Consider the following 27,861-nt stretch of genomic DNA (forward strand, 5'->3'; position numbering starts at 1 on the left):
CGTGTTTTGTTTGAAGATGTGTAAAAGAAGTGTGGATGGATGGTGTTAATCTGTTTTATGTTCCTGTAACATAATGCTGAAGGTTGGGGAATATATTAAGAGAAGAGGCTTATTTTCAGTTTATAGTTACAAAAGTCTCAAGAGCATGGAGCTGTCACCAGCTGGGCTCTGGTGAGGACCTTCTGGCTACACAAGGCATGGTTTCAGGAATGTGTAAAAGAGAGAGAGGTCAGTCACATAGTGAGACAGAAAGCAAGAGCGTTTGGGGCTGGGTTTAAAATACATTGATCCCCTGAGAACTAACCAAGTCTCTCATGAGAGCTAATTAGTCTCCTCGGAGGGTGACACCCCAGTGGCCTTATAACCTTCCACTAGAGCCCACCTCTCCGCAGTTCTGCCACCATCTAGCATGTCAGCCTAGGGCCCATGACCCCTCTCTCTGTCAGATGGCCTTGGGGAATTAATGGAGCCACTGGAATCTAGAAAGTGCTGACATGCATGCCCTATCTCCACTTCTCCGGGATTGCTACATTATTTCTTGCTAAGAAGGTTTTAAAAGGTCAGCGCTAAAACCCTGGAGGAGCACCCAAGCCATATTGTAACAGATGGGGACATCGAAAGCTCGAATATCAGTACTTCTGAAGCTAATGTAAAAATGGACTGCAGTTTCACTCAGCACATTACATTTTATTCTCATGGAAGCCATAATGTCCAGCAATCTTGATAAGAAGTGCTTTAGGAAGTGTAGGAAGGGACGTGCGTCACAGGTAAGAACATCATCGGTGGGAAAATAGATAGAATGGAAGCTACTAGGCAAAGTAAGCCAGACTCAGAGAAATACTGCAAGTTTTCTCTTGTGTACACAATTGTAATGGTGTGTATGTATGTGTGTTGTGTGTCTGTGTGTATAAGTAAAACAGAAACTATGAGATAGAAGGGAGATAGCTAAAGAGGGGGGCATAAGAAGGAGCAATGTGCAATGAAATACGGGAAGCATAAAGCAGAGAGGAGGTGGGGCAGCAAGGGAGGGGTGAATAAGAGCAATGAATAATGATGTAATATGATGTCAATGACATAAAGAAACCCGTCACTTTCAATAGTAAAATGAACATTAAAAAAGAATGTGGAATTGGTACCATGATGAAAATAAAACCACTCAAAGAGAATAGGTTTTACAAACCAACAGAAGTAATGATTTTTGAATAATTATTGGTGATATCAACATAATTGAAGTTGGATATTAACAATAGGCCATATATACAAATCAATATGAGAAGTCAGATCCCCCAAATGCCAAGAGAGAGTTCAGTGTATTATTCACATTATCATTAAGAACAGGACTCCTATAAATATGTGAAAATTCCAGACTCGTAATAGATGCTCAGGTTTGGATATGAGGGAGCCTGTAACCATTTTCTTTGGGGCTTTAATATCTGTGGGTATTTTTAACTTATTCCTTAAGGATTTTATATGGCATGTTTTTATCATATTCTTTTTGTTCCCCAAGTCCCTCCTTGACCTGTGAGTCTTTAATTCTTGGATTATACCTACAATCTCTTGGCTCTTCACCTCCTGACTTCATATTCAGTACCAACTGACACACACCCAAGTTTGCACCCCCACACTGTGCTGCCTCCACACCTCACAACCATTTCCCCAAGGCTTCTGAAACTTGAGAGATGTAATTCCGGTATTTGTATGTACATTCCAGCTAACACAGGTGCTATTGTAGCTTCCAGTTTTCAATAGCAGCCACCATTCTTTGAAATTGTATTTCAAACACTGAAAGCACATTCCACTGCACCTTGAATAGAAATATGACCTGGAGACAGGTGACACACGGATACCAGTCTATCGTGGGGAGATGGTCTGAGCCACGGCAAAGGGCCTTGTTCTCACAAGTGTGTTCCTGTAAGAAATCACTTAATAAACTGTTAGCCTTCTTCAGTGTAAATCATGCAGAGAATCCTCCTCCCCCACATATGTAAAGAAAGAGAAGATGCTATAGAATGTAAAACCTCAGAGAACAGCTGTCACTTACATTTGTGGCAGAATTACAGCATAAAATCAACCATTTATCCAGAGGATTGACTGTCCCATGCCAAATGATTAGCCCTTTTTGTAATTTGGCTATTTAATATTTTTTATTTATTTACATTTCAAATGTTATCCCCTTTCTGTTTCTTGTCCATAAACCCTCTATCCCATTCCCCTCCCCCTTTTTCTATGAGGGTGTTCCCCCACCCATCCACCACCCAGCCCTTCCCATGTCCCTGCCCTGACATTGCCCTACCCTGGGGGATCAAGCCTTGGCAGGACCAAGGGCTTTTCCTCCCATTGGTGCCCCACAAGGCCATCCTCTTCTGGATATGCAGCTGGAGTGATGGGAGTTCCATGTGTATTCTGTGGATGGAAGTTTAGTCCCTGGGAGCTCTGGTTGGTTGATATTGTTGTTCTTATGGGGTTGCAAACCCCTTCAGCTCCTTCAATCCTTTCTCTAACTCCTCCAATGGAGACCTTGTTCTCAGTTCAGTGGTTGGCTGCGAGCATCTGCCTCTGTATCTGTCATGCTCGCAGAACCTCTGAGGAGACAGCTATATCAGGCTCCTGTCAGAACGCACCTCTTGGCACCCCCAGTAGTGACTGGGTTTGGTGACTATGAATATGTGCTGGGTCCCCAGATGGGGCAGGCTGTGAATGGCCATTCCTTCGGTCTCTGCTCCAAACTTTGTCCCCTTATCTCCTCCGATGAATGTTTTTGTTCCCCCTTCTGAGACAGACTGAAGCATCTGCACTTCGGTTGTCCTCCTTCTTCACCTTCATGTGGTCTGTGGACTGTATGTTGGGTAATTCAAGCTTTGGGCTAATATCCACTTACCAGTGAATGCATATCATGTGTGTCTTTCTGTGATTGGGTTACCTCACTCAGGATGATATTTTCTAGTTCCATCCATTTGCCTATGAATTTCATGAAGTCATTGTTTTTGATAGCTGAGTGGTACTCCATTGTGTAGATGTACCACATTTTCTGTATCCATTCCTCTGTTGAAGGACATCTGGGTTCTTTCCAGCTTCTGGCTGTTATAAATAAGCCTGCTATGAACATAGTGGAGCACTGGGGAAATTTTCCTGAACAGAACACCAATGGCTTATGTTCTAAGATTAAGAACCGACAAATGGGACCTCATAAAAAGCTTTCTGTAAGGCAAAGGACACTGTCATTAGGATAAATCAGCAACCAACAGATTGGAAAAAGGTCTTTACCAATCCTACATCTGATAGAGAGCTAATATCCAATATATATTTAAAAAACCTCAAGAAGTTAGACTCCAGAAAATCAAATAACCCTATTTTTTAAAAATGGGGTATAGAGCTAAACAAAGAATTCTCAATCTAGGAATATTGAATGGCTGAGAAGCACCTAAAGAAACGTTCAACATGCTTAGTCATCAGGGAAATGCAAATCAAAACAACCCTGAGATTTCACCTCACACCAGTGAGAATGGCTAAGATTAAAAACTCCCACAACAGCAGATGCTGGCGAGGATGTAGAGAAAGAGGAACACTCCTCCATTGTTGATGGGATTGCAAATTGGTACAACCATTCTGGAAATCAGTCTGGAGGTTCCTCAGAAAATTGGACATAGTGCTACCTGAGGACCCAGCTATATCACTCCTGGGCATATACCCAAAAGATGCTCCAACATGTAACAAGGACAAATGGTTAACCCTGAAAACATACATACAGTACCATTCTATAAACTGAACAGATCGTGAACAGGTTATATGGAGGAATGCGTATGAATATGCTTATAATAATAATTAGTGAAAAAAGAAATTGTTAATTTTAAAGAGAGGAGTGTGGGGTACATGGTAGAGTGTGCAGAGGGAAAGTTAAGGGAAACCTTTTGTAATTAAAAGTCTCATATAAATATAATCATACAATAAATAAACATTTGGCTTTTTTACATTTAGTACACTTCTCTGAATATTCATCCAGTTGACTGAGAAATCAAAATTTTATCACTTTTCCCTCCTTGGTAGTTTTTCATAGTATTTTGTGCCTTAGTTTGGTGTCATTGTTCATGTTAATGAGTTCAGGTAGTGTTCAGCTCTGAAGAATTAGCCTTGAACTCTCCTGTGCAAGCGTTGGTGTACACATAGGCTCCCTTTGTGGTATAACTGCCCATTAAACCAGTCACTATCTTTTGAGATATTTGCATGCTTAGTTTTCTGAGAAACTGTGAAACTGTTGATTTCATTTTGTATAGCCAGAATGTGAGCCACTTATCTACAACTACACCAGCACAGAGTGCTACACAAGTCCACAGCATCCATGCCTGCTCCCTGTAATCCTCACTATCAATGATATAATAGAAACTCACTGTTGCATGGGTGACCCTCTCCAGCAACTTGTAAGAACTGAGTGTTAGAACAAGTCCACGTGTGAGTGACCTACTCCCTGGATGTGTACCAGCACACAAGTGTTTACTTTTGTCTTTAGTGTGTGCGCAGTGATACTCCTTTTGTCTTCCTTTGCATGTCCTTGTGCCCAACGATGCTTAACATTTTATTATGTGCTTACTTGCTAGCCATAATATTTCAGTGACTTCGATCTCTGTGCTTCTTCTCATTTTATTTTGTTTGCTGTGGGGTTTTGAGAAGTCAAGTCTCTATGTGGCCTCCTTAGCAGCCCTTGGCCACATGCACAGCTGACAGGTTACAGCAAATGCTTTCAACTGGTAGCTCCCCCACTTTTTTTTTCTTTATTAACTTGAATATTTCTTATTTACATTTCGATTGTTATTCCCCTTCCCGGTTTCCAGGCCAACATCCCCCTAACCCCTACCCCTCCCCTTCTATATGGACTTCCCCTCCCCATCCTCCCCCCGTTACCGCCCTCCCCACAACAATCACGTTCACTGGGAGTTCAGTCTTGGCAGAACCAAGGGCTTCCCCTTCCACTGGTGCTCTTACTAGGCTATTCATTGCTACCTTTGAGGTTGGAGCCCAGGGTCAATCCATGTATAGTCTTTGGGTAGTGGCTTAGTCCCTGGAAGCTCTGGTTGATTGGCATTGTTGTTCATATGGGGTCTCGAGCCCTTTCAAGCTCTTCCAGTACTTTCTCTGATTCCTTCAATGGGGGTCCTGTTCTCAGTTCAGTGGTTTGCTGCTGGCATTCGCCTCTGTATTTGCTGTATTCTGGCTGTGTCTCTCAGGAGAGATCTACATCCAGTTCCTGTCAGCCTGCACTACTTTGCTTCATCCATCTTGTCTAATTGGGTGGCTGTATATGTATGGGCCACATGTGGGGCAGGCTCTGAATGGGTGTTCCTTCTGCCTCTGTTCTAAACTTTGCCTCCCTATTCCCTGCCAAGGGTTTTCTTGTTCCCCTTTTAAAGAAGGAGTGAAGCATTCGCATTTTGGTCATCCTTCTTGAGTTTCATGTGTTCTGTGCATCTAGGGTAATTCAAGCATTTGGGCTAATAGCCACTTATCAATGAGTGCATACCATGCCTGTTTTTCTGTGATTGGGTTACCTCACTCAGGATGATATTTTCCTAAAACAAAAGGATATACCTTCTTCTCACCACCTCATGGTACTTTCTCCAAAATTGACCATATAATTGGTCATAAAACAGGCCTCAACAGATACAGAAAGATAGAAATAATCCCATGCATCCTATCAGATCACCATGCACTAAGACTGGTCTTCAATAACAATAAAGGAAGAACGCCCACATATACATGGAAGTTGAACAATGCTCTACTCAATGATAACCTGGTCAAGGAAGAAATAAAGAAAGAAATTAAAAACTTTTTAGAATTTAATGAAAATGAAGGTACAACATACCCAAACTTATGGGACACAATGAAAGCTGTGCTAAGAAGAAAACTCATAGCGCTGAGTGCCTGCAGAAAGAAACAGGAAAGAGCATATGTCACCTGCTTGACAACACACCTACAAGCTCTAGAACAAAAAGAAGCAAATACACCCAGGAGGAGTAGAAGGCAGGAACTAATCAAACTCAGAGCTGAAATCAACCAAGTAGAAACAAAAAGGACCATGGAAAAAATCAACAGAACCAAAAGTTGGTTCTTTGAGAAAATCAACAAGATAGATAAACCTTTAGCCAAACTAACGAGAGGACACAGAGAGTGTGTCCAAATTAACAAAATCAGAAATGAGAAGAAAGACATAATTACAGAATCAGAGGAAATTCAAAAAAATCATCAGATCCTACTACAAAAGCCTATATTCAACAAAACTTGAAAATCTGCAGGAAATGGACAATATCCTAGACAGATACCAGGTACCGAAGTTAAGCAGAATTCTATCAGACCTTCATAGAAGACTTCATACCAATACTATCCAACTATTCCACAAAATTGAAACAAATAGAGCACTACCAAATTCCTTCTATGAAGCCACAATTACTCTTTTACCTAAACCACACAAAGACCCAACAAAGAAAGAGAACTTCAGACCAATTTCCCTTATGAATATTGACCCAAAAATACTCAATAAAATTCTGGCAAACTGAATCCAAGAGCACATCAAAACAATCATCCACCATGATCAAGTAGGCTTCATCCCAGGCATGCAGGGATGGTTTAATATACGGAAAACCATCGACGTGATCCATTATATAAACAATCTGAAAGAACAAAACCACATGATCATTTCATTAGATGCTGAGAAAGCATTTGACAAAATTCAACACCCCTTCATGATAAAAGTCCTGGAAAGAATAGGAATTCAAGGCCCATACCTAAACATAGTAAAAGCCATATACAGCAAACCAGTAGCTAACATTAAACTAAATGGAGAGAAACTTGAAGAAATCCCACTAAAATCAGGGACTAGACAAGGCTGCCCACTCTCTCCCTACTTATTCAATATAGTTCTTGAAGTTCTAGCCAGAGCAATCAGACAAGAGGAGATCAAGGGGATACAGATTGGAAAAGAAGAAGTCAAAATATCACTATTTGCAGATGATATGATAGTATATTTAAGTGATCACAAAAGTTCCCCCAGAGAACTACTAAAGCTGATAAACACCTTCAGCAAAGTGGCTGGGTATAAAATTAACTCAAATAAATCAGTAGCCTTCCTCTACACAAAAGAGAAATAAGCCGAGAAAGAAATTAGGGAAACGACACCCTTCATAATAGTCCCAAATAATATAAAATACCTCGGTGTGACTTTAACCAGGCAAATAAAAGATCTGTATGATAAGAACTTCAAGCCTCTGAAGAAAGAAATTGAAAGATTGAAAGATCTCCCATGCTCATGGATTGGCATGATTAATATAGTAAAAATGGCCATTTTACCACAAGCGATCTACAGATTCAATGCAATTCCCATAAAAATACCAATCCAGATTGAAAACTCAGTCGCTCGCGGAGCAGTCAGGCAGAGACTCCTCTCGGCTTTTTTTCCCTCCTGCCTAAGGATCTCCTACGGAGAGCTGCAACAATGCCCAAAAGAAAGGCTGCAGGTGATGCGAGCCAGGAGCCAAAGAGAAGATCGGCTCGACTGTCTGCTATGCCTGTGCCCTTTACACCGGAGTTGAAACCTAAAAGAGCATCAACTTCAAGGAAAACGAAGACCACAAATGTCGTGGAAGAAAGCAAAGATGCAGGTGCCACAACAATTCCTGAAACCAAGCCAGAAGTTGTTAAAGGAGAATGCAACATGGAAAATGCTGAAAATGGAGAAGCCAAAATTATTGAGGCACCCATTTCTAAAATGGAAACTGAGGAAGTAAAAGAACAGATAAATGAAGACACTGAAGGAGATGGAGGAGAAAAGAAAGAAGCAGTGGTAACAAAAGGCAAAAATGATGAGCTAGAAGCAAACATTCAAGATGTGGAGAAAGATGAAGATGAAAAAGAGCACGAAGATACAGGTGAGGAGGGAGAAGATGGGGAAAGGGAAGGAGGCCTAAAAGAGAAACCAGATGTAGCTGAAATCGAAGACGCAAAGGAGGCCAAAGATGATGAAGAGAAGGAAGACAAGGAAAAAGAAGATGACAAAGGAGGTGATGGGAAGAAGGAAGAAGAGAAAGATGATGAGGGGGAAGCTGAAACAGAGGAAGAAGTAAAAGAACAACAGAAAGAGGAAACTGAGGGGGATGATGGGAAATGCAAAGTAGAGGAAAACAAGGAAGGCAGAAAGGAAAGTCAGCATGAGGAAGAAGGAAAGGAAGAGCTGCATGAGGAAGACGGAAAGGAAGATCTGCATGAGGAAGACGGAAAGGAAGATCTGCATGAGGAAGACGGAAAGGAAGATCTGCATGAGGAAGAAGGGAAGGAAGATCTGCATGAGGAAGAAGGGAAGGAAGATCTGCATGAGGAAGAAGGGAAGGAAGATCTGCATGAGGAAGAAGGGAAGGAAGATCTGCATGAGGAAGAGGGGAAGGAAGATCTGCATGAGGAAGAAGGGAAGGAAGATCTGCATGAGGAAGAAGGGAAGGAAGATCTGCATGAGGAAGACGGAAAGGAAGGTCAGCATGAGGAAGAAGGGAAGGAAGATCTGCATGAGGAAGAAGGGAAGGAAGATCTGCATGAGGAAGACGGAAAGGAAGGTCAGCATGAGGAAGACGGAAAAAAGAAGGCTGACGGAAACGAGGATAGAAAGGAAGAAGAAGAGCAAGAGGCTGCTGCAGAAGGGAATGATGAAAACAAGGTGGAGGTGGAAGAAGAAGCTGACAACAAAGACTTCAAAGAAGATGGAGAGAAAGGGGAGCCTGTGAGCACTGTCTAGATCTGCCCTCTGTGAGATCATAATTTGGTAACACGTACCTTCCTGTTGTAATGTTAATAGAGATAAATATTTTTATCAGATATTTTATAAACAGTGCTTTTCTTTAGCATCATTCAATCTCAGATCATCATCATACCAGTTATTAGTTGCAAAATACCTAACATGACACCTTTATACATTTTGTGATTATAGTAGTGCAAAATAGGAAATGTATACTTGCAACTTTGTGAATTTCATTGTGTGTAAGTTATGTATTAAATCTTTGAGTTTCAACTTTATTCTTATACGTGGTAATTTTGCAGAGTAAGAGAATTCCAAAAGAAAGAGTTTGGCACAACTTTGCTGTAGTTCTCTAGGTTGCTTTTATAAAGAAGGTCAACTATTTTCAGGTAATGCCAAGAGTTAGGATTGCCATTACCAAATATAACTGTATTAGTAGCTTGGAAAGAATATAAAATTTTAATTTCATTTTTGAAGAAATTTGAATGTTTATTTCAGGAGGGCAGTTTTGACTATATGTGTATGCACAAAGTTTTGCTGGATTTATCATAATAAAACAGTTCCACAAAGAAAAAAAAATACCAATCCAATTCTTCAAAGAGTTAGACAGAACAATTTCCAAGTTCATCTGGAATAACAAAAAACCCAGGATAGCTAAAACTATCCTCAACAATAAAAGGACTTCAGGGGGAATCACTATCCCTCAACTCAAGCAGTACTACAGAGCAATAGTGATAAAAACTGCATGGTATTGGTACAGAGACAGACAGATAGACCAGTGGAATAGAATTAAAGACCCAGAACTGAACCCACACACCTGTGGTCACTTGATTTTTGACAAAGGAGCCAAAACCATCCAATGGAATAAAGATAGCATTTTCAGCAAATGGTGCTGGTTCAACTGGAGGTCAGTATGTAGAAGAATGCATATTGATCCATGCTTATCACCCTGTACAAAGCTTAAGTCCAAGTGGATCAAGGACCTCCACATCAAACCAGATACACTCAAACTACTAGAAGAAAAAGTGGGGAAGCATCTGGAACACATGGGCACTGGAAAAAATTTCCTGAACAAAACACCAATGGCTTATGCTCTAAGATCAAGAATCAACAAATGGGATCTCATAAAACTGCAAAGCTTCTGTAAGGCAAAAGACACTGTTATTAGGACAAAACGACAACCAACAGATTGGGAAAAGATCTTTACCAATCCTACAACAGATAGAGGCCTTATATCCAAAATATACAAAGAACTCAAGAAATTAGACCGCAGGGAGACAAATAACCCTATTAAAAATGGGGTTCAGAGCTAAACAAAGAATTCACAGCTGAGGAATGCCAAATGGCTGAGAAACACCTAAAGAAATGTTCAACATCTTTAGCCATAAGGGAAATGCAAATCAAAACAACCCTGAGATTTCACCTCACACCAGTGAGAATGGCTAAGATCAAAAACTCAGGGGACAGCAGATGCTGGCGAGGATGCGGAGAAAGAGGAACACTCCTCCATTGTTGGTGGGGTTGCAGACTGGTACAACCATTCTGGAAATCAGTCTGGAGGTTCCTCAGAAAATTGGACATTGAACTGCCTGAGGATCCAGCTATACCTCTCTTGGGCATATACCCAAAAGATGCCCCAGCATATAAAAAAGACACGTGCTCCACTATGTTCATCACAGCCTTATTTATAATAGCCAGAAGCTGCAAAGAACCCAGATGCCCTTCAACAGAGGAATGGATACAGAAAATGTGGTACATCTACACAATGGAATATTACTCAGCTATCAAAAACAATGACTTTATGAAATTCATAGGCAAATGGAGGGGACTGGAAAATATCATCCCCCACCTTTTCAGAATGAGCCTTTTAAATTTTGGTGCACTCAAGATGATTGTTTACTCTGCTTCCAGGTATTAAGTCTAAGCGAAACTCCCTTTCTAATCCTGCATCTCTAACGTCCCCTCCTGTTGAAATTCTAAATGCTTTATGATCATATTTTACATGTAAGTTGTGCTGGTTGGGATTTCTCCACACAATACAAACTAAAGTCATCTGGGAAAAAAGATTCTTAGCCAAGAAAATGCCTTCATCAGATTGTCCATACTCAAGTGTGCAGGGTATTGTTTTGATTGCTGCATGATGTGGGAAGGTTCCGTCCTACTAAGTAGGTGACTGTGTGTTGATAAGAAAGCAGGATAAGAAAACCTGAGCTGAATAAGCAAGCAAGATGAGCAAGCTGGCATGTAGCATTTCTTCATGGCTTCTGCTTCCGTTGCTGCCTCCAGGTTCCAGCCTTGAGTTCCTGTCCTGACTTCCCTCCTACTCCCCGTATGACCTGAGAGTTGTAAGATGAAATAAGTCGTTTCCTCCCCACAATGATTTTGGCGATGGTGTTTTATCACAGCAATATAAACCATAACTAAGACATAAATCTATGATTTATTTCAATTTTGTACATATACTGTACATAGTATTTGTGTGTGTGCACACACATGCAGGTGTACAGTGTAAGACTAAAGTCTACCGTACTTATCCACTTGCTCCAGCACTGTATGTTAGCAAGCAAACAATTTGGGCATCAATTGCTTTTATCCCTATGACAAATGGATCGCTGTAGGAGAGGGAGCAGAGAGGGCGTAAGAGCTAGGCGTGCTAGAAGACTGCATGGAAGCAGTGTCTTACTAACACAGGGCAACGGTGGTCTGTGTGGATTTGTAGCAATTGAGACAGCATGTATAAGACCCGTGCAAGCTCAAGGCAGACCAAACCCCAGCATGGACTGAGGTGAGAGTGAGCAAAGGAGCTATTTGTAAGTATAAGCTGACAGAGGAATAAGAGTTGATTTTCTTTAAGAGTACATAGAGCCCTGCTCAGGAGACCATCCTCCAGTGGAAGATCATACACCCAGGAGTAAGTGGACAACACAAACTGCTCTTGACAGGCTAAGGGTGGTGAGGACACAAATCTGGGTAGATAGGGAACAGGAGAGTTGGGGAAGAGTTGAGGAAGGGGTGAATATGATCAAAGCAGATTGTAGTTCAGAATTCTTAACTAATAAAAACCTTGAAAGACTACCATTTCCTGAAAGACAAAAATAAAGTTAACTTATTCTTATTTGTCTAAAGGGGATTCTCTGTTGTGTTCTAACAATAAAATATCCACTTTCAACCAATGCCAAACTGTTATTAGGCTCTGTATTTTTATCTACATTGTATTCTACCACACTTTGCTTCTCTTTCAAGTTTATTTTGATACTATAGCTTCTCTGCTTTTTATGTAAATGTTATAATATAGTTGACTCTATCCAAAAAAAAATATTACCCTAGATCTAATTGTTGGTTTGAGCAATGTTGAAGTCTTTTAGCACACTGACTCTTCCAATCTATTGAACAATGTATTCTGTATTACTTATGTCTACTCTCTTTCAACCCTGCTTTATGGTGTCCAGTTTACAAGATCCATCTCTTTTTTCAGACTTACAACTAAGTACTTAGTTTTGTTTAGCAATGATATGGAGAAATACAATTGATGATGTCTGCACCCCTGTATCTTATGACCTTGCTGTGCTTGCAAATTACTTCTGGGAGGTTTTGTTCTGTGTGAATTCACTACACTGAGTGTTATGTCACCTACAAGCATTGTTTCATTCCTTTTATTCTAATAAGTACTTTGTTTATTCATTTATTTATTTATTTATTTATTCATTCATTCATTCCTTTCACTTATGTATTGACACTGGCTAGAATTTCCAGCACTCAGATCAGAGTGAGAACAAGAGATATCCTTGTCTTATTTACAATCTTAGAAGTAAAGTGCACTGCTTAAATATCATTATCTACAAGGTCAATATGGGGCATTTAAGCTGTTTGTTAAACAGAGAACATTCTTCTCTATTCCTACTTTTCAGAGAAGTCTTATCATGCAGAGATGTTAAGTTGACCACATTTTTTTTCTGTGTCAATTATATGCTCAAGTCATTCTTCTCCTACTCTGTTAATGTGGTGGGTTATACTAACAGGTTTTCAAATAATTGAACCACCCTTGCATTCCTAAAATAAATTTCACTTGATCACAATGTGTAATTATTTTTGTGCAATTTTGAATTTTATTAGTTAATATTTATTAAATGTTTTTAAGTCTATATTTATGAGAGTTATGAATCTATAATGCATATACAATCTATCTGGCTCTGGAAGGAAGGTGATATTGTCTTTATGGAAGTGTGATAATCTTCACTTCTGCTCTGTTTTCCGGAAGAGGTTGTATGAAAGTGTTGCTAATTCTTGTCTAGATGTTTATAGAATTCACCAGTGAAGTTGTGTAAGCCTACACATTTCTTTAAGGGACTTTTTAAATTCTGAATTTGATTTCTTATAGTCTTAGTCTATAAATTATCTGTCTCACATTGAATGAATTGAGAATGTGGGGCTTTCCAAGAAATTATTCTGTTTGCACTAAATTATTAAACATGTGTATAAGGTGCTCATTAACTTGCTATTTATTGTCTTTCTGATATCTGTAGAGTGTGGTGATAACCCTCTTTTATGACTGGTCTCTATAATATGTGTAGCCTTCTATCAGCTTAGTAATTCTTTTGAGTCAGGGTCTCCCTGGGTCTCCTGGAACTCACCTATATAGACCAGGCCAGCCTTTAACCTTCAGTGATCCTCCTGCCTCAGCTTCATGAGTGCTGGGTTTGCCAGCATGTGTCACCATGCCAAGTTCACCAAACCTATCTTAAATAAGTTTAGGCTTAAAGAAAACTTATTTAGAGTCCAGATTTCCACTTTGTTTTTGGTCTTCCTGAACATTACTGCCTTACAGAACCACAATAGCTCAATCCCAGAAATTAACACCAGCACAGTGCTACAGTGTCTATAGTGTCTACTAACAGTGCTGTTGGCATTTCACCTATTCCTCCCCACGTCCTTTGCCTGTTGTGGGATCCAGCCCAGGTCCCACATTGCATGGGGTTGCCATGTCCCTTTGGTTTTCTCCAAGCTGTGACAGTTCCTCAACTTCCCATACCTTTTTTGACCTTCACACTTTTGAAGAGTACTCATCAATTACTTTGTGAAATGACCTTTGAGTTTGTCTGATGTTTTCTCATGACTAAACTGAATTTGTGTACCTGAAATCAGGTGATCTGATGAAGGCCACACCAAGAAGATGTGTAGGTTTTCCTGCAGAAAGCCATTTCCTAGATGTCAGGACACTTCATAATATCCTGGATAGGGGAAATGTGCTAAGTGAGAGAAATGGAAAAAGAGGATCGACTGGAGAGATGGAGAGCGGCTCATAAAGGGAGGGAGAAACCTGAGGGAGCCATGAGGATAGGAGGAAGAAAGCAAGGAGAAATCTTGTCGGGTTTTACTGACTTCCAGAGCAGTCGATGTTCCACCACGTGGGTTTGCTTTTAATGAGTCTGAGGAGTCAGTGATGTCTACAAGTGGACAGAAGTGCAGCACATGAACTGAAGAAGAAGAGAACAAGACAAAAGAAAGACAGAAGTCACTAGAACATAGGTGATTATTAACTATCAATGAACATAAGGAACTGGGAGGAATACTGCTAGTTTGTGGGAATAAAAGGGATCAGGAAGACAAACATCAGAAGTATAAGATGCAGAGTATCCCCAAACCGAAGGACTACTGGAGACCAGCTTGAGATGGTAGTCATGAACAGCATGTTAACTGGGAGCTGAAAGCCAGTTCAGTCCTCAGAAAGTGGTGATTTTGTGGCCATTATCTCAGTCATGTGGTAAGGACAAGATTCAGATTTTGTTAAAGCACAGTGGGTTACACAGAATGAGCTAAGTGATGAGCAGAGGAAGGGAAAATATTCATAAACAATTCAACACGGAATTGTGTTTGATGAGTGTATGAAAAGAAATGTAGGTATAGTATCACTCTTAACAGTGGTAGTCACTCAAGTTCTAATGCTAACAAAGGCACACAGGGCAGGACCTGATCCACAATGCTTACAATGCTATAGTTTGTTGCTGAGATAGGACATAATACAGCACCACTTGTATAGGTAAGGGCCTGCACAGCAGCAAAGCTTCCTCTCAGTAATTATGAGCACAGAGCCTAACACAGGCTCCTTCTTACTCTTCTACCTCTGTGGGATGTACCAAATGTGACTTCCCTCTCAGGATCATCCACTGACATAAGCTGTCAAAATGGGGTCACAGACTGGGCTGCCCATATTCTACTGCTCAGGTAGGTACAGCATCACAACAAATCCACTTCTGACTTTATACACTGCCGGCAAAGTTCTAGACACCATAAAAAAGCTATCTTCATAGCTGTCAATGAGCAGTGCTGACAAACTGGCACAACGCACCGAAAGCTCACCTTGGATTCATGAGCAGCATCGATCACTGTGCTTCATACATTGTGCCCATACTGACCTTGTTTCAAGAAAGAAATCCAGGCAATCCCAGGCCTTCTAGAATTTACTCTCATAGCCCTTGCCCTCCAGCTTCTATGTATTCTCACTAGCTCCTTCTAGCAAGCTATTTGATAGGCACTGTTATTTCTGTCTTCAAAAGGAAGACAGGATGTTCCAGAAGAATCCAGGAATTACCCAGGTGATACAGTAGGAGAAGAGGCAGTTACAGGGGCAAGCCAGGCCAAGCATGTCGAAAACCAGCTGGAAGGAAAGGTCATAGAGAAGGTGAGCATTGGGACCCAGACAGGAAGCAGAGGGAGCAATAGTGGAAGGTGTACTATTATTTTTCTCGTTGCTGCAGTCAAATACTGGACAATAAGCATGTTAAGGAAAAGGGATTGTTTCTCAACTGGCCAAATGCACAGAATGTGGGTCAGTGCTGTGTTCTGCTATGGTCAGCTCCATCACAGTTCTTCCCCCCAAACTCAGGGACCATCACAAAGGGGGCTGGGATGGAGACATTTTCAGAGCTAGAAGTCAGGGAGGGTAGGAGAGAAAAAGTATATTCTGGATATGATAGAACCACTATATTCATGAACTCAAACCATATGTGGTTATCTACACAAGTGCAAGCCTTCCAACTTTCTAACATGGAGTGGGGAAGGGTTCGTGAGCTCCCACCATTAGCCAAAGAGCTATGAGTAGTTGGTAACTTCTCAAGGAAGAGGTGTCAGTTTTCTTTAAGGATGTGGCTCCTGGGTAGGTTGACCTCACTCCAGTGGATGGCCCCAAAACCAGGAGTATACAGATAGCACAAAATAGAGTCAATAGGTTAATTTTTTTAAAGAAAAAGGCCACATACTTGGGAAGGAGGTAACGAGGTAGATTAGGGAGGAAATTAGGGTAATATGATCAAATACATTATATGAAATTCTCAAAGAACTAATGAGAATATATTTAAAGAAAACAAGGGTGTGTGCTAGCTTATAGTCCAGTGGGGATGCAGCTATGGTGCCAACAGGAAAGACATGAGGCAAGAGCAAGAAGCCACTGAGTCACATTGCAACAACAGTCAAGAAGCAGAGAAGTAATGGGATGGGGGCCTGACCTATAAATGCTCAAAGCCTGCCCCCTGTGACTCACTTCCTCCATCTAAGAACTACCTCCTAAGGGTCCTGCGACCTTTCCAAACAGCACTGTGCACTGCAGACTAGGCATTTGAATACATAAACCTCTAGGCTATAGTTTTCATTCAAACCACATCAGTGGTCTTCTTGAGGATGAACAACAAATCTAGGGAAACAATAAGTAAAATTTATGAACACTTAGTGAATTCCACTGCACTAGAGTAAAACATGTAGCAGTTGATTAGATGTGATGTGACCATCATCTGGGTCAAAAAGAACAGAAAATCATAGACACTTTTCACTCTGAATACAGGGAAGAAAAATCATTTTGAATAAGACATAATTATCACATCATAATTTAAACCACTGTGAGATAGAAAACACTTTTGGCAAGAGAAGGAAGGGATGTCCATAGATTCAGAAAGAGAGAACTGCTGGCTGCTGCTGTGAAAGGCAGGCGATGCTGTCTGGGGATAACAGTAGCATACTCCTGATTGCTTATGAATGAAGAGCCTTACACCATGCAAAAGCCCTCCACAGCATCAGACATCCTGGGAATCAAGTAGCCAATGCCTTCACAGCTGGATACAGCATTGTACACCAAAGCAGTAAGGCTAGCTGATGTGCAGATCCTAGCTGACTTGCTGTGTGGAATGTGCAGATTGCCCTCTTGGTAGGACAGGTGCTATTCGGGTGCTAGCTGACACTTGTTGCACAGGACTGCCATGAAGGAGTGAGAATGGCTCCTACAGAATTTGGCTATATCTGAATCAAACCCAAGACTCTTCAAATTCACCCACTGGGCACACCTAAGCCTGAGCCTCCTCAACCTCTGTCTTCCGTGGTGTCAAGAGCATCCTGCAGCCATCTCTCCATCAGATGCGGGAACTGCTGCAGGTGGAGAGTCCACCAAGGGCAAGTGAAATAAACCAGGCACATTAAGACAAATGTTACCAGCCAAAGAATATATGGGGTCCCAGGGCAGGACATGGATGAGAAAGTCAATGAAATTCAGTTGGCTTTATCTTCACAAGAAAGTCGTGAAAATGGCAGACTGGTGGAAACTGGATGAGCTACAAGGCACCAGGCACCATTTCCTTCTGTCTCTGCAGATGCTTGTACATAGGGAAGCCTTGACTCTGATATGCCCGATGTGGGCAGTTTGCAGTGTCCATTATGAGCTCTTAAATTCCCCTGCTGGTCTCAGGCCTCAGAGCACCGCACTTGCTACCTCTCTGTACACGAGCTCTCTGTAAGGTACCGTAGAGCACATCCTGCTTCCTTGTCTTCAGCCTCTTGTGACTTCTACCTGCTTCTTTTTCCATTCTCTATTTTGTAGAATCCATACTAGATTTCACCAAATCTTTTCCCATTCCCTATATGTGCAGTGACTCCATCAGGAACAAGCCACCAACTGCCTGGCCCGTGATTGCATCTAGCCTTCCCTCTGTATTATCTTCTCCATCGGATAGTATGACACATAGCTGCATACATGCTGAAATGCCCCTGCCTCAACTGAGGCACCCAGCTAGTGCAGGGACCAGGTCCCTTTGATTTTTTTTCTCTTCCTTCTTGTATTTAAGGAATAAGCATGTGCATCTTTCTCCATGAAAAGTCCTTTGTCCTCTGAGGCAAGGGACAGCAAGTGGCTTCCCTGGACTTGGGTTACCCTCAATATTTTAGACTCTATATCCTTGTGATAAGTACTGAGCAAGAGGCAGTGCAGTTACTAATATCCAGGTCTGCTCCTCCCTTTATTTCTACTCCATTGCATCTAGAAAAGCAGGTGTTCAGCCAGGAAGTAATGGTACGTGCCTTTAATCCCAGAATTTGGGAGGCAGGTAGATCTCTGTGAGTTCAAAGCCAGCCTGATCTATATGGCTAGTTCCAGGACAGGCACAGCTACTCAGAAAGGAGGAGGAAGTGGAAGAGGAGAAGAAGAAAGGAAGGAAGGAAGGAAGGAAGGAAGGAAGGAAGGAAGGAAGGAAGGAAGGAAGAAAACAACAAACAAACAAAAATGGGAAAGGAACAAAAGAAAGGAAAGAAGGAAAAAAGGAAGAAGGATACCAATACATTCTCACACCTGTTTGAGCAACTATTATTTTTAAAAAGACAAAAAACCAGCAAATATTAAAGAAAATATAAAGAAGAGGGAACCTACTCCTACTGGTGTTGGTAGTATGAATTAGTTTAGCTGTTATGGAAGACACTTTGGATATTTTTGAAAAAGCTAAACATAGGACTCCCATTTGTTCCTACAACTCCATTATTGGTATAGACAAAGGAAGTGAGCACATTTTTGTCTAAACTATTGATAATAACCAAGATGTGGGGTTGATACAAAAATGAATACATCAAAAACTCTGTGTGTGCACGAGTGCACACACGTGTGGAGAGGGGGGAGAGCTGCTATGGTATATGTAAATAGTATCCAGCCTTGAAACAGAGGAAATCCTGCCATTTGTAGCATAGATGAACTTTTAAATTAAGTGAAATGAGCCAGGCACTAAAAGACAAATGCCACATGACCTTGTTCATGTGCAGAATCAAAAGAGAATAAATTCGTAAATAGTTAGATCATGGTTGCCAGAGGCCAGACAGTTAGGGTGCTATGCTCAAAGGAGGCTGCACTCCAGTCAGACAGGGAGTCCGTTGCTGAGCTCTGTTGCACAGCGTGCTGACAGCCTCAACATACACTCAAGCGCTGCCTGGAATAAAGAGAAATACAGAAAACCAGATAGTCTTGTTCACTGATTGAATGATCAGCAAAGACTTCTGGGAGAAGTAGGACTTGAGGCTTCTCTGCTGATGTGAAGTAGATAAGCGCTTGGATAGATAAAGAGGGGATCAGGCAGAAAGATACAGCAAATTCTTTGTGAAAGTAAGATACAGTGTGGAGGTGGGTATAAGCAGGATGTCAGGAGGCCAGCCATTGTTGCCACCACCAGGCACCAGAGTTTCTGTGTGGTCAGTGAGGCAGTACCCTTCCTCTTTCCTGAGCAACCTACTTGTTTATTTATTTGGTGGCTAATATTTCCTAGCAGCAAGGCCTTGCTTTTATCTGTAGCTCAGATAAAAGCCTTTAGAATAGTGTTATCTTGGAACAGTGATAATCTATGGGTTCCTAGAGCATTTTCAGGCCTCTGTTCCTGTCTTTCTCACTGGGACCCTTGAAGTGGTCCAAATCTTATGATAACACAGGGATGTATAGAGCAGCGCTGAAGGCCCCCACCCCCAGATATGGATGGACCTGTGTGGAGTATATGGACTAGGGGGAAGGGGAACTGTAATGTAAGCACTAAGGTCAGAAATCTGCTCTTACCAGAACTCCTGGATGGCCCACTGTGTTCATAGGCCCAGGAATGTGCCTGCCATTCACCTTGCAGCATTGAGAGAGGCAGCCCCAGTCTCCTGACAGGCAGTGTCTTTGGGGTGTGCCTATCCCAGCCAGCCAAGCTGCTCTTTAGAAATGAACCTGGGTCTTCACAACTTGTGTTTTGTTTCAGTGCTGGGCATGGGTTTTGTAACTCTGTCTTTCCAGGACTGAAGTACACACATCATCCTTGCTTTGATGCTGACTGATACCTTTCCTCCCCCATCCCCATGCTCAGTTTTCTCCAGACCCAAACTTTTTAAATCAATAGCAACTTTCCTGGCTTTGTCTTTAGGGACATGGGATTTTGAGAAGCACTTCAGCTTTCTGGGTCTCTACATAATTCATCCCAGATGCACTCTGGACTCCCAACATCTTACGGCTCCAAGCGAGCCTACTCTTTATTCCCAGAAGCCATTAGCCTTTTTCTGAATTTAGATTTCCTGAAAACTTAGCCAGCACACATTACAGAGTTGGATTCCATTTGAGAACTAGAAACAAAAGTCAGTCCCAGCAGCCTGAGGAACAAGTGGGCACCTGGCCAGAATATAAGGTGCCTGGGCCATATTAATCCAGGGGCAACCTGAGTGGCCAGTGTACGAACCCAGTCCATTGTCTGGAAACCTACCTGCCCTAAGACTGTTAGTATGTGTAAGAGAGAAAGCCATCCTCCATGTGCCTGTCCTGACAGGGAATGAGAGAAGGTGACTGAAACAGCCTTCAGACTTCAGCCACCCTTTAGGCATCTTTGAAGAGCTGGGACCCTCGGGTAGGCAGGATGCTGAGTCTAGCCTGGGAGCAGAGGACACTGCCCTGAGCTGGAGGCTGGGTTAACAGCAGCTTCCTCCAAATAGGACCTTTGAGTGGAATGAGGAGAGAAGGGGCTTTGAAAAATCCTCTAGGTAAAACTGCAAACAAAAGAGAGGCAGGATGTAGGAAGCCACATGACTGGCCTGAGCCTGGCTCCACAGGCGCTGATGACTAGTAGGCACAGTATTAGCTTTGTGAATTTTATACGCTTTGATTCAGTGAGAAATTTCAAGGTTTTTTTTTCTTTTCTTTTTTACTTATTTTTTCTGTGCCTTCAAAATTCCTATTCTTTTAGGTCATTTTTTCTACTTGGATGATTATTTTCTTCTATTTTTAGAATTCTCTAAATATTCTGGGTGCTATTTTTAAATATATTTCTATTAACTTGAGTATTTCTTATATACATTTCGAGTGTTATTCCCTTTCCCGGTTTCCGGGCAAACATCCCCCTCCCCCCTCCCCTTCCTTATGGGTGTTCCCCTCCCAACCCTCCCCCCATTGCCGCCCTCCCCCCCATAGTCTAGTTCACTGGGGGTTCAGTCTTAGCAGGACCCAGGGCTTCCCCTTCCACTGGTGCTCTTACTAGGATATTCATTGCTACCTATGGGGTCAGAGTCCAGGGTCAGTCCATGTATAGTCTTTAGGTAGTGGCTTAGTCCCTGGAAGCTCTGGTTGCTTGACATTGTTGTACATATGGGGTCTCGAGCCCCTTCAAGCTCTTCCAGTTCTTTCTCTGATTCCTTCAACGGGGGACCTATTCTCAGTTCAGTGGTTTGCTGCTGGCATTCGCCTCTGTATTTGCTGTATTCTGGCTGTGTCTCTCAGGAGCGATCTACATCCGGCTCCTGTCGGTCTGCACTTCTTTGCTTCATCCATCTTGTCTAATTGGGTGGCTGTATATGTATGGGCCACATGTGGGGCAGGCTCTGAATGGGTGTTCCTTCAGTCTCTGTTTTAATCTTTGCCTCTCCCTTCCCTGCCAAGGGTATTCTTTTTCCTCATTTAAAGAAGGAGTGAAGCATTCACATTTTGATCATCCGTCTTGAGTTTCGTTTGTTCTAGGGATCTAGGGTAATTCAAGCATTTGGGCTAATAGCCACTTATCAATGAGTGCATACCATGTATGTCTTTCTGTGATTGGGTTAGCTCACTCAGGATGATATTTTCCAGTTCCAACCATTTGCCTACGAATTTCATAAACTCGTTGTTTTTGATAGCTGAGTAACATTCCATTGTGTAGATGTACCACATTTTCTGTATCCATTCCTCTGTTGAAGGGCATCTGGGTTCTTTCCAGTTTCTGGCTATTATAAATAAGGCTGCGATGAACATAGTGGAGCACGTGTCTCTTTTATATGTTGAGGCATCTTTTGGGTATATGCCCAAGAGAGGTATAGCTGGATCCTCAGGCAGTTCAATGTCCAATTTTCTGAGGAACCTCCAGACTGATTTCCAGAATGGTTTTACCAGTCTGCAATCCCACCAACAATGGAGGAGTGTTCCTCTTTCTCCACATCCTCACCAGCATCTGCTGTCACCTGAGTTTTTGATCTTAGCCATTCTCACTGGTGTGAGGTGAAATCTCAGGGTTGTTTTGATTTGCATTTCCCTTATGACTAAAGATGTTGAACATTAAATATATTTCTAATCGAAATGTAATTCTATTACTTCTCTCCCCTTTCTTCCTTCACTCCTTTCCATGCCTTCATTCTCAAATTGATAGTCTCTTTTTCTTTGATTATTAATGTTACACATTAAAGTCTTATGGTTTTATTGCTGTGAACACACACCATGACCAAGGCAATTCTTAAAAGAACAACATTTAATTGGGACTGGCTTACAGGTTCAGAGGTTCTGTCCATTATCATCAAGGTGGAAACATTGCAGCATCCAGGCAGGCCTGGTGCAGGAGGAGCTCAGGGTTCTACATCTTCCTCTGAAGGCTGCTAGAAGACTCGCTTCTAGGCAGCTAAGATGAGGGTTTTAAAGCCCATGCCACAGTGACACACCTACTCCAACAGGGCCACTCCTACTAATCTTGCCACTCCCTGGGCCAAGCATATATAAACCATCATATACACAGAAATATATATATACATACAGTTATGAAAATTGAACCTCCTAAGTTCCTTTTCTGTTGTTGTTTGTGTGTATATGACTTCAGGGCTGACCACTTTGTATTGGTTTCTTCTTTTTTTCTCACAGTCATTAGTTGCCTAAAGTTCTCTGTTGAGGGGTGGTACCCTGCCACCCTTGATTGATTTCCTTTCTCTACTACCATATCTATTGATATTGTCATCATCCAGGTCTTGTTTATGCGGCCATTTCTGGGAGAAACAATTCTGTTTTCTGGCGGGGGGAGGGGGGTACATGCTATAACTGTATCTACCAGTACTGGATCTCCCAGAAAATGTTGATGTCTATGTTGTGTCTACCTATGGTTTTCTGTAACAGTCTCCATTCACTGTCAAGAGAAGTTTCTTTGATGAGGGACGAGAGCCACACTTATCTGTGTGTATAAGGATACCATTATGTGTCCACTTAGGAATTATGCTGTCTTCTAAAATCCATGTCTGCTAAAACCTCACTAGCCTCAGGGACTTGGCTAGGTTTCTAGCATCAGTCAAGATTTCACTCCAGTTGAGTGGGCCCTAAGTCCAGTTGCTATTGGCTACTACTAACACATGAGCACCACTCACTGTATCACTCCATGGATCTCTTCCCATGGTGGTCATTGGTGTTCAGCTCTGTAGGACTGTTAGTTGCTCTCCTCCCTTGAGACCTTGCATGACACCTTATGGCACTGTGAAATATTCACTGCGTTAGATCCAGCTCAAAACATCCAGGTCCTGTGTTCTAAGTGTGTGATGGCTTCAGCAATGGGACTTGACTTTCTGAAAGGCAACCAAGGACAATACAACATGTCCTGTTTGCATGGACTGTGCTCAAAGGGAGTTTCTTATACGTGGTACTAGGGGTTTTGTTAGTGTATGGTTCTTGTGGGAGCATTGTTAGTCCAAGTAACATAACTTTGAGATAGATAGATAGATAGATAGATAGATAGATAGATAGATAGATAGATAGATAGATAGATAGATGATGGATAAATGGATGGAAAGACAGAAAGACAGAGATGGATGGATAGACAGACAGATAGATATGATGATAGATATAATATAGAAGTATATATGATCTTTTCTGTTTGTAAGTAACATAACTGTGTTGTATATATGAAGAGAGAGTTTTGTGTGTGTCATAATTTATATGCAATAGATATTAATTTAGGTAAATATAATGTACTATGAATCCTAGAGGCTTTATCAAGCAGCCTTGGTGTTATTTGACCCTCCTCCCTCCTTCTGTATTGCACCCTTTCTCTCCCTCTATTGGAGCCAACATCCTGGTTTTCCAGTTCCCCCTCCCCTTGTATTCTGCTAATCTCCTCTCTGGGTTGCTTCGTACTTTCCTAGTTTCTCTAGTTGCTCCCTGCTAGATGCTCACATCTGAGGATTTGGAGATAGGAACTGCAGATGAGAGAGAACATGTCATGTTTGTGATTCCGGGTCTAGGGTGCCACACCCAATATAATCTTTTCGAGGTCTATCCATTTAACTGTAAATTTTGTGACATTTTTCTTTACCCCTGCCTAGTATTCTATCGTGTATATTCCCACATATTGATTATTTAGTCATCCATTGAAGGACACTTGAGTTGTTTTAGTGTTCTAGGTGTTGTGAATAGGATAGTAACTTCTGTTTCTGAGCAAGTATTATGGAGTAGGATGTGAGACCTTTGGGCATATGCTAAGGAATGGTATAAGATGAGTCATGTGGTTGATTTGTTTTTAGTTTTTTAAGGATTCCCAATACTGATTTCCAGAGTGTCTGCCCAAGGTTGCAAATCTGCCAACAGTGAATGAAGCTTACCTTTTCCCCAAAACTATACTGGCATTTATTTTTTGCTATTTTCTTGATTTTTAGCCGTTATAAATGGGATAAGATAAAATACCAAAGTTGTTTTTTTCTCATTTCCCTAATAGCTAATGATAATAAACAAGTTTAAATATTTCTTAACCATGTTTATTTCTTTTATTAAGAAGTCTTAGGCATATGGAATGAACTAGAAAATATCATCCTGAGTGAGGTAACCCAATCACAAAAAAACACACTTGGTATGTACTCATTGATAAGTGGATATTAACCCAAAAGCTTGAAATACCCAAGATGCAATCTACAGACCACAGGAAGCTCAAGAAGAAGGATGACCAAAATGCGGATGCTCCCACTCCTTCTTGAAAGGGGAAAAAATATCCATAGGAGGAGATATGGAAGCAAAATTTAGAGCAGTGACTGAAGGAATGGCCATTCAGAGCCTGCCCTACATGTGGCCCATATATATACAGCCACCAAAACTAGATAAGATTGATGAAGCTAAAAAATGCATGCTGAAAGGGACTGGATATAGATCTATCCTGAGAGACACATCCAGAGCATGTTCAATACAGAGGTCAATGCTACTAGCAAACCACCAAACTGAGAACAGGACCCCATTTAGGGGAATTAGAGGAAGGATTGAAAGAGCTGAAGGGGCTTGCAACCCCATAAGAATAACAATGCTAACTAACCAGAGCTTCCAGGGACTAAACCACTACTGAAAGACTATACATGGACTGACCCAGGGCTCCAACTGCGTATGTAGCAGAGAATAGCCTTGTTGAGGCACCAGTGGAAGGGAAGCCCTTGGTTCTGCCAAGGTTGGAGCCCCAGTGCAGGGGAATGTGAGAGGGGGAAATAAGGGAGGCAGATGGGGGGAGCACACATATGGGGGAGGGGGTGGGGATGCAGGCTTATGGACAGAAAACCAGCAAAGGGAATACCATTTAAAATGTAAGTAAAGAAATATATCTAATATTTTTTTTAAAAAAAAGAAGTCTTTGTTTAAATCCCAAGCCTAATTTTAATCAGATCATTTTGTTCCTTGACCCTTTGTGTTTTATATATTATGGCTAGTAATCCTCTGTCAGTGTATAACCGGCAAAGGTTTGCTCCCATTCTATAGGTTTTTTCTTTGTTTTGTTGATTGGTTATTTGGCTGCAAACAAGTATCTTAGTTCTACAAGCCTCCATTTTTCAACTGTAGTCTTAATTCCGAGGCAAATGGGGTCATATTCAGAAAGTCCTCTCCTATACCTCATCTTGTAGATACTGCATATATTTTCTTCTAGCACTTTTAGCTTTTGAAGTTTCAAATTGAGGTTTTTAATCCCTTCGCAGTTAACTTGTGTACAGGGTAGTAAAGTCAGGTCTAAAATCATGTTTCTGCATGTGGAGGTCCAGTTTTCCCAGCAGCCTTTGTTGAAGATACTGCTGTCTTTTTCTCCAGTGTATACTTTTGTCAAATCTCAGATGGCTGTGCTTGCATGTGTTCATGTTTATATCTTCTGTTTTATTTCACCACTGTTTTGTGCCAGTACCATATTTTTATTACTGTAACTCCATAATTTATCTTAAATGGGGAATGGTGATCCTCCCAATATGGTTCTTTCGATATCTGAGATCTTTCTAAGTTCTGCTTGAATATTTTGGTAGATTTTTTTTCTATTTCTCTGAAGAATGCCATGGGGATTTTAATTGGATGTCAATTGACTTTAAATAGCTTTTGGAAGGGTGGTCATTTTCACATTTATTCTTCTGACCCATGAACACAACATGTCTTTCCATTTTCTAGTCTTTCTCAATCCACCTCTTCAGAGATTGGACTTTTTCACTGTAAAGGTCTCTCACCACCTCAGTTAAGTTTATTCGGAGATAGTTTATTGTCTTTCATGATAATGTCAAAGGAAGTGTCCCCAAGATCTGGTTCTCACCGTGCTTGTTGGTGGTGTAAAAGAAGGCTGCTGACTTTTGTTAGGTAATTTTGTATTTTGTCATTTTGGAAATTCGTGTGTGTGTGTGTGTGTGTGTGTGTGTGTTCTGCAAATTAGGGGTAATTTGACTTCTTTTCCTATCTGTACCTATTTAACTTCATTCTTTTTCCCTATTGACCCCTCTAGTGCTTTGAGTACAATATTGAAAAAGGAGTGGGAATAGTACACAGCCCTGCCTCATTTCTGATTTTAATGGACTATTTTATGATTTGTTTTTCTAAATTTACTGCCAGTGTTGGCTGTGTGCTTGTCCTACATACCTTTATTATGTTGGAGTGTATTCCTTCCAGTCCTACTCTATTTAATACTGTCATGAATGCAGGTTTGATTTTGTAAAAGGCTTTTTCTACATCTCACTGAAATGATCATGATTTTTACCTTTAAGCCCATGTGTACAATGTGTTATGTTTATTGACTTATGTATGTTCGATCCTACATTTCAGGATCAAGCTAACTTGATCATGGTGGATGATCTGTATATGTGCCTGTATTTGGCCTGCAGGTATTTTATTAAAGATTGTGTATCTGGGATCATCATCTGGTCTGCCATTTTGTTTGTTATAACTTTACCAGCTTTGGGTACTAGAGTAATACAGCCTTCATAAAACAAGTTCGCAAGTGATTGTATTTCTAGTTTCTGAAAAAAAAGAATCCACTACAGTTCTTCGTTGAAAGTCTGGTAGAACCCGTGTGGGCATGCATTTTTAGCCAGAAAGCTTTTTCTTACGTTTCGAGCTCCTGCCGCTCTTGCTCCAGTTAGATTGTTGATCTCTCCTTGGTTTATCTCTCCTTTGGTAATTTGGAAGAATCAAGTAATTCATCCATTTTTATTTTCATTTACATTTCCCAACTTAATGAAATACAGTTTTTAGAGCATTCTATTATAATATCATATATTTCTTTGGTATCTGTTGTAATGTTTCCCTGTTATTTCTTATTTTTTATTTATTTACTTATTTCCCAAATGTTATGTCAGTTTGTGTCATCTCTTTCTATGTTAACTGGGCCAAGAGTCTGTCAATTATCTTCTCAAACAACCAGCTCTTAAATTCTTTGATTCTGTGAATCGTTTTCTTTGATTTCTGCTCTAATTTTAATTAGTTTTTGCCATTGGCTGGGTTTGGATTTGGTTTGTTCTTATTTTTTCAAATTCTTTCTCAAGTGGTATCAAATCACTTACTCTATCTGATATTTTACGTAGGCATTTAAAGCTATGAACTTCTCTCTTAGAACTGCTTCTCGTGTGCTGGGGTCCTTTCATTTTCATTTAGTATCAGGGATATTTTTATATCTTTCTTGATTTCTCCTTTGACCCTTCATTGTACTGTAATAAGTTGTTTAATCACCATGGATTTATACACTTACTGGCGTTTTGCTTGCTATCAATTTTATTGAAGTTTTATTGTGTGATGGTCATATAGGATACCTGGAATTATTTTAGTTTTCTGTGTCTGCTAAAGT

The 27,861-nt window shown here is 41.1% G+C and overlaps 2 protein-coding genes across 6 annotated transcripts in view; both read left to right on the top strand.

Annotated features, from left to right (window-relative positions):
* The window catches only part of Otud7a (OTU deubiquitinase 7A), a 323,763-nt gene that overhangs the window by 150,366 nt on the left and 145,536 nt on the right, over positions 1-27,861 (top strand). The gene's annotated exons all lie outside the window — the stretch shown is intronic.
* Positions 7,386-9,341, top strand: Hmgn5b (high mobility group nucleosome binding domain 5B). The gene has a single exon (NM_001134706.2). It carries the CDS (start codon positions 7,481-7,483, stop codon positions 8,768-8,770), a length of 1,290 nt encoding a protein of 429 aa, NP_001128178.2. The 5' UTR covers positions 7,386-7,480; the 3' UTR covers positions 8,771-9,341.

Source organism: Rattus norvegicus, chromosome 1 (genome assembly GCF_036323735.1).
Source record: "Rattus norvegicus strain BN/NHsdMcwi chromosome 1, GRCr8, whole genome shotgun sequence".
NCBI classification, from domain to species: Eukaryota; Metazoa; Chordata; class Mammalia; order Rodentia; family Muridae; genus Rattus; species Rattus norvegicus.

What these genes read in the sequence shown, in the direction of transcription:
- Hmgn5b (NM_001134706.2), top strand. Translation starts at nt 7,481, where the DNA reads ATGCCCAAAAGAAAGGCTGCAGGTGATGCGAGCCAGGAGCCAAAGAGA.